At 36.2% G+C, this 7,636-nt stretch overlaps 1 protein-coding gene across 5 annotated transcripts in view; it reads right to left on the bottom strand.

Annotated features, from left to right (window-relative positions):
• Nucleotides 1-5,594, bottom strand: part of ect (ectodermal) — a 27,601-nt gene extending 22,007 nt beyond the window's left edge. The window contains exons 1-4 of one of the 5 annotated variants that reach the window (XM_017627354.1): nucleotides 5,354-5,594; nucleotides 4,230-4,403; nucleotides 1,696-1,941; nucleotides 886-990 (exon numbers count right to left, since the gene is read on the bottom strand). In XM_017627354.1, coding sequence (XP_017482843.1) covers nucleotides 886-990; nucleotides 1,696-1,941; nucleotides 4,230-4,403; nucleotides 5,354-5,579 — 751 coding nt within the window. In that variant the 5' untranslated portion in view covers nucleotides 5,580-5,594. Of the gene's footprint in view, nucleotides 1-885; nucleotides 1,942-4,229; nucleotides 4,404-5,353 lie in introns of all 5 variants that reach the window. The other 4 variants (XM_017627355.1, XM_017627353.1, XM_017627356.1 and 1 more) reach the window with 4 other exon arrangements.
• Nucleotides 5,595-7,636: the final 2,042 nt, after the last annotated feature.

Here is a 7,636-nt window from a genome sequence, read left to right as displayed (position 1 = left end):
ATGCTTAAAGGCTTATAGAGAAAAAAACCATAATACATATATAAATATATAATTTATTTTACAAAAATAAATAAATAAATAAATTAGGCTAAAAACTAAAATTTTCTATTTTTTTCATTTTCCAATTTATCTTTTTTGTGTGTCTTTTGGCGGGAAAGCGACTAACTAGCTGACGCTGGTGGCTGGCCATCGGCTCTTAGTCGATTTCCCTCTTTTCATTTCACAACAGTTTTGTGCTTTGCTGTGGCATATTTCAAATATTTTTTACAAATTTTTGTTTGTGCTCTAAATTATAACATTCATACATACATATGTATGTACTATAAATATTTTAAAATTTTTTTTATGTGATTTTTAAACAAGTGCAGTGTATGAACAAGCAGCTCCTTGAAAGTGACAAAAGATTTTTATAAATTATATTAAATGTTTTTAATTTTGTTGCTATTTTGTGCCATTGTGCAAGACATTTTTACATTTATGGTTTTGACTAGCACCAAACTCTTAACCGATCAAGTATGTGCAGGTGAAAAAGAAAAGATTTATGTGTGTAAATATTTCTAAGCAACAGTTTTTTTTTTCGAATTCATAAAGCGAATAAGTCTTAACAAAACCGCATGGTAGACGTAGGTCATTCAATTTTTGTACTTTTGAACTTATGACATTACTCAATTTATACAAAATTTCAACATTTACGCATGCTCAGATCCGTTTGTGTTTTTCGTTTCAAATTTTTCAATTAAGTAAATCAATTATTTTTCTACATTCATTGGCATTGACTTGTTTTCTATTGTTTGAGCGCCTTTTTGCTCTTCAAAGCACTTGTTGATTTTTTGGCCTTAGCTGTTGCTACATGTTTCTTAGTGCCTGATTGATTTTTGGACTCACGTGCTTCACGTCTTGCTTCAATGACATTGTCACCGATGATATCATCGTCGTCGTCATCATCATCGTCGGCTTCGTCGTCCTCCTCGTCATCACCTGTTATGGCACCTGTAAGTTCAGCGACTCCATCATCAATATCATCATCATCTTCCTCATCGTAATCATCATCATCATCATCATCATCATCATCATTATCATCTCCCTCATTATTAACATTACTATTATTGTTATTCAAACTAGAAGCAACAGATGGTGCGCCACCCGCTGGTTTGACCGCTGCTGCCACGCCACTCACTGCTGGTTTGGCGGCAGCGTTCACACCTGCGGCACTTGGCTCTGCCAGCGTTTGCTTTTTCGTTTGACTACCACTACCACTACCATTTGTTTTTGTATTAGTTGTTGTTGTTTTTGTTTTAGTTATTTTTTGCGTGGCTGATGTTGCTGATGCAGATGTTGCACCTGCTGTGGGTGTTTTTTTTAGCGAGTTCTTGTTATGATTATGAATTTGATTGAGATTCTGTGACGTGGTGGATGTTGTTGATTTTGATGGTGTCTGACTATTATGGGTTTTTGTATTTGTATGATGCGTTATGAGATTCGTATTTGTATTTGTATTTGAACTGATGATGTGTGCGGCAATATCTGTTGCAACATTGCCGTTATTATCACTATCGCTAATACCAACGCTACCATCAATAACACTACCATCGATACCTTCAACTACTTCATCTTCTTCTAATATTGGCTCTAAGCTACTGCCATCTTCTACAAAATTATTACTAAATTCTTCATCGTAAAAAACATTTTGTTCACCTTCGTTGTTGTTGCTTGAGGCAGCAACGGCATCATCGGCTGAATTTCCAACAGGTACTGCATCGGCAACGTTACCACTTTCGACTGGTAGATCGACACCGTCGGAGATGCCACTGTTCAGCGCCGATTGACCGACGGGCGCAAGATCGTCTAGAGAGGCTGCAGGTGCTGCGGGGGCAGCGGCAACGGGCGCGCTGGCAACAACTGGGCGGGAATCGTCGTCATCATCATCCTCATCGTCCTCATCTATAGGAAAGAAATTTATAATTAGGTTTTTGCCAAATAAATTAGTAAAAGTTTAATTTATTTTAAGATTACAAATTTGTTAAAACTGGCAACTGAGTTTTACTCATGATAGCCTTATTTCCCATATTTTACAAAAAAAAACACTTAATAACAATAAAAATTAAGTCTTCGAGTGACATCGTATGGTTCCGAACATGTTTTGTATTTATGCGAGAATTTTTTTTTATGTTAAAGTTAAGAATTTGTACGCTGTTACAATGACTACAATTAATTACAACTCAACATAAATTTTCGAAAACAAATTCTAAAAAAATGTTTGATTCTCACAAAAACCCATCTCGTCATAAGGAAAACTATCTTAAAAATAATTCTAGAAAACCGCCCATTTGGTTGAACCACGTTTTTTATAGGGAATTAAACAAGGATTACAATGGTATAATTTTGAATCCCTAACTTACTGGTCTTGACTATGCAAATCAGCTTCAAAAAATTCAGCTGTTAATAGCTTAGTTAGCTTTAGGACAATCTTGACCATCTTATATATGGAAGCATTAAGCCCATTTCATTAGCTTTAAAACGACGTTAATATGAAGTCTCTATAATGAGCAGAACCCGAGATACAACGATTTGAAGGAGTACATGATTAGTCAGAATCACGAAAAAATGCAAACTTTGATAGATCACATCTCCGAAGAAGAAAAAATTAAAAAAAAAAATCCCTCGAATACATGTTAGCTTATTTCATGTATAGAACCCATTTGAAGCGAATCGGAGCCATGACATATTTTTTTTTACGAAATCCGTCCGACTTAAAAAAGAATGGCTCATATATATATACATTGGTATTCGTGCAGGTCAAGGATGAGGGACAGAATGTTTGCCGGTGTTTATGGACCTGGCACTAGACTTTCTATCGCAACGGACAGATGTATCGAGCTCATTTTATCTGAGGTAGACCACTTTGATGCTCTCCAAAGAGTGCTTTGCCATTCTTCAATTCTTGGCGGGATGGGTAAAAGTTCACTACGTGATCGGAGGATATGAAGTAGCGACAACAATTCTTCGGACTCGGGTTGCTTTGTTGGAGAATAGGTAAACTCACATACCGATGTAAGTACAGAAAAGCGGTACGGCCATTGCAGTCTCTCTGGCTAACCATTCTCTGTAAGCGAAAAAATCTTCTGAATGGAGGCAAAATCAGATTGCTCACAAGGTATTTAACACGTCTTGACCATCGTCTATTACTCGGAGTTCGTCAATTTATTAGGGGAGCTTGTAGTACTTAGGCCGGCGTTGTGGCGGTTATTTTATGGTGAAACAAAAGATCTTCTAGATTGCAGAGTTTCGTTAAAGCCAATTTATTAACTATCGGTATAATTACTTCTCGATATATTTAACGACAAATTTATCGATTGACGTGCTTATCGATGGCTTACTTTAAACAGTTTCCCTTCTTTCCAAGAAGTAAATCTGAGTAAATGTATATTTGTTATGAAAAATCGGATTTCTGCTTATCATAGGTTTTTCGTTGGGTTGTCAAATACCTGCTCCTCATTGCGCTGCTTTTACCTAAGATCATTTAAAGTCTAGAAGGATAATATTTGAATGTTAAAAACTTAGAACTTCATCGAATTATCTGTTAAAAAAAGGTGTGAGTACCAGGTACTCACGAAATTTGATGTGTAAGCATCTGTGTCCTGAACTAGTCCCAAAATAATTCCGAACTAGGCACTAAATAGTCGCGAAAAAGTTCTAAACTGATCCCGAACTCGTGGCGAAATGATGACGGAAAAGTTCCCGACTAGTCCTGAACTGATCGCGAACTATTTCGAACTATAGATATCAACGAGCAGTGTTGCCAGAACAGCTGATTAGACTTGCTTTCATTTGTATCTACGACTTCTGAATTTGGCTTGGTTTACACGTGATGGCTTACGCCAATTTTGCCATACCGGTTGTAAAAGATGTTTACACAAAAAACCCAATGAAAATGTATTTTTAAAAATTTCGGCCTTTTTATCAATACGCTACTGTAGTGCATATGCCTAAAACTGTGCTACGAAAAGTTGTAGATGATTATATTTGCGTTGTGGCGTTTTCTTAGCAAACACTGCAACAACAATAAGCACAGGCTGTTCCTAATGAAAAATTACAAATTTTCTGCTTGCTTAAATCAAATTTTACCTAGACTGAGGCAAAGTTATATTTAAGTCACCTATGGATATACATATGTAATTGAAAATGTATGTACTTATATGAATTTGTTAAATAAATTTGTTCATACGCACCACCCAAAATGTCATCGAACAATCGATCTAGATAATCATCGTCATCGTCATCCTCATCATCATCGCTGGCAGCAGCAGGCGATGGCGCCGCCTGGCCCTGTGGCGTATCATCCTCTTCGTCGTCATCGTCTTCCTCATCATCGTCATCATCTGAAAGCCCCGAAAGAAATACAACTGTTTTTAGAACACATACGAGAGAGCACATGAAAATAAAAGAACAAAATTTGTTATGGACAAGCAAACAAACAAATGATAAAATTTATTCAGTTAATGCAAACCAAATGCCAAATATTGCCAGCGCTCAATGTTTTTTTTTTTTTTTGTTTGGCTCTATCGCTTTGGTTGCATGACAGTCAGGTTGCGGTGCGTGCACTTATACGTGACGGTGCTGCTAACGATGCTACATACATACATACATATGTACATACATGCATATCTACATAATACACACTTTGATATGTAGAAATAGAAGTTCGAGGAAAAGTGCTGATGAAAGATGTGCTGGTGATAACAATTGCTGCTTTAGTTGAAAGTTCAGTTTAGTTCAGCTGAGTTGAATTGAGTTCATTTCGGTTCAAAGTTGAAACTCGAGTTAACAATGGCTTACAATCATCAGTATAAGAATGTTCCAACAGCAACAACAAAAACAACAAAGACAAAAACACTACGCGCTACTGTTATGAAAATGTAGCAGCTTGGTGGTCGTAGATGACACAATACGTGCACATTTGCTTACGATAGCAAAACAAGTAAAGCAGAGTTGAAAGGAAAATCATAAAATCCGATGAAAACGAAGAATAAACAAACAAACCAATTTACGTAAAGTCACCAAAGTCATCAGCGGTGGTGCCACTGCATTAGAGTTGAAGAAAAGATGAGTTGTTGATTGAAGAGAGTACATACATACATACATAGATACCTACATACATACATACATACAAACATATGTATGTATGTAGAAGGAATCCGGTGTTGGTGCAGGTGAAGGAAACACAAATTGCTAAATTCAATTTGCTAGTTTGCTTAGCCAAAAACCAAACAATTGTGTTGTTATTGTGTACAATTGCATAAGTGTGTTGCTAATAGATTTGTGAAAATTGGCTTTTGTTGCTTATTTCGCTTACCATCGTCATCGTCCACAAGATCGCCTAGATCGGGCTCATCATCGTCATCATCATCGTCGTCGTCATCTTCATCATCTTCGTCGGCAGGCGCTACCGCAGGTGCTACATCGTTGACGGCTTGTTGTCTCGCAATGGCACGCTCTTGACGCTCGGCAAGCTGAACGGGAGAGGCTTGAATTTGTAGCAGCACAGCGCTAAGGATGCAAAGTAATAGTACGAATTTCATTGTGCTGGAAAAAAAAGAATAGTGATAAAAAAATATAAGATTAGTTAATTTTATTGAAAGTAAGAAAAATACGATACATTTAAATGCCTTTATATGCTGAATATTTGTAATTAATTTTTGTATGTATGTATGTCAATAGAGTAGATATTTTATTTTAACCCTAGAACCCTAATCTTAGTCGATTCGACTAACACAGCTTATGTTTTGTGGTGAAGTTTCTTGAAAATGCATTTTTGAAATTGAATTTTCGTTAATTTAACTACAACACAACCGCACAACTTTTGTTTCATTTTGCTAAGAAAGCATTAAAACAATAACGTATGGAATAGTTTTTTACGATTGATGCTTTAAAACTTAAAAGAATCAGTGCTAAAAATGTTAACGTATTAAAAATTTCATTAGTGTTCCAGGGTTAAACTAATAATATTGCGGTTGTGTTTGACGGAGCTTCTCCTCCAATTTGCGGAAGGAGTTTCAATGCTACATCCACTGATATTAAGCAGTATCTTGGCATATCAGACGACAAAAGGGCCAATAAAAAGCATCGAGGATATTCGGAAGAATTAGTGGGAAATGTCTGGAGTGTCCGAATAACAACTGTATTGAGGAAAGATACGAAATGTGTGCGTCTGGTGTAAAGCCACTTATATCGAGTGTTGCTGATTTTCCGCCTATAAACGCAACCAGGTACAATAGAAAAGATAAGCAATACATAGAAGTCGACGGTCTCAATGTCATAATAACCACATGGGAGGTGTTGACCTCATGAATTGCTAATTAACCTGTTACCGTATTCACATGAAAGCAAGGAGATTTGCATTGCGGCTTTTTACGATTTTGTGGATATGAGCAAATATCATTTTGTCATTTTGTAAAATTTAACGATTTTTCGATTTTAAGAGTTCAAAGTATTTCAAGACATTAACATTAAACCGTGATTTTCAAAAACTAAATGAAAAAGAATTACATTGATTATACAATGGCGATTTGTGAAGTGAAAATCCCAATTTTACAATTTTTATTGGCACGCTCGAAATTCATTCTAAAATTGCTATGTATATGAAGAAATTAAGATATATGTATATTACTGAAGACTGCTGTAGGGAATATTCCACGGCAATATTTAATTAATTTTCAATAATATGACTTTTAAGTTAATGCGTGCGAGTAGACGTGTTAGCTGGCTGTGTACGGTACTACGGGGCGTATACGTTTTATACACAACTACGGGTATATGTATGTATGAGCACGAGTTGTTATTTTGACTTTTTAGTATATATTTTTAAAACACTTATTCATTTAAATACAACTTCGCGCGATGAAATCTTGTTCTTTATGCAAAACTAAAGATAATGCAGCGTCGAAGGTAAGTGTGCCACTATTTTCGACCAAGAATACGTGTTATCATATGGCCGTGGTAAACTAAAAGGTGATTTACCGTCGAATTCAAAAAGGATCAAGAGTATAGTATTCGTATGAAGCTGCTAAATTTTCATCTAGAAATAGCTGCTGATGGGCTTTGCAATACTGAAATGAATCTTAGAAGACCAGTTTTGGCCAACTTCTTATCTCGGCCCTATTTCTCTGTTACAAAATTGTTTCTAAAAATTAATTTTATGAGAAGTTTTTCATGGCAAAAATGCGCTCGGGGATTTGCCATTGCCAGCTTAGGGGCGGCCGATGTTAGAAAAAATGTTTTCCCATTTAGATGTTGCCCGGGCCAGGGATCTGATCCGGGTCCTATGCAGTGCTAGTATGCATCACTAACTACTTAGCCATAGCGGCATAAATATGCAACGTGTCTTTTAAAAGATGCAGGCTTTAATATGTAGGTACATACAAAGAAAAAATATCAAAGCGAAGACAGTGGTAATATTTATGGCATACTAACATGCTTCAAGTTCATTGCCACATTGTACGCAAGCACATATGTATGTAGTTATCTTTGTTTTATGCAACTTACGAATATAGCTACATAAGTATGTATTGTATTTTACCGCAGGTTCACGGATACAAGGCCAGTGAAAAATTTACAACCATACTTACAATGCTCCCCA

The sequence above is a fragment of the Rhagoletis zephyria genome, unplaced genomic scaffold (assembly GCF_001687245.7).
Source record: "Rhagoletis zephyria isolate East Lansing unplaced genomic scaffold, Rhagoletis_zephyria_1.1 Rzeph_scaffold_05194, whole genome shotgun sequence".
Taxonomy (NCBI): Eukaryota; Metazoa; Arthropoda; class Insecta; order Diptera; family Tephritidae; genus Rhagoletis; species Rhagoletis zephyria.
Note: the sequence above shows the minus strand (reverse complement) of the source record. Positions and strands in the feature narration are given on the sequence as shown.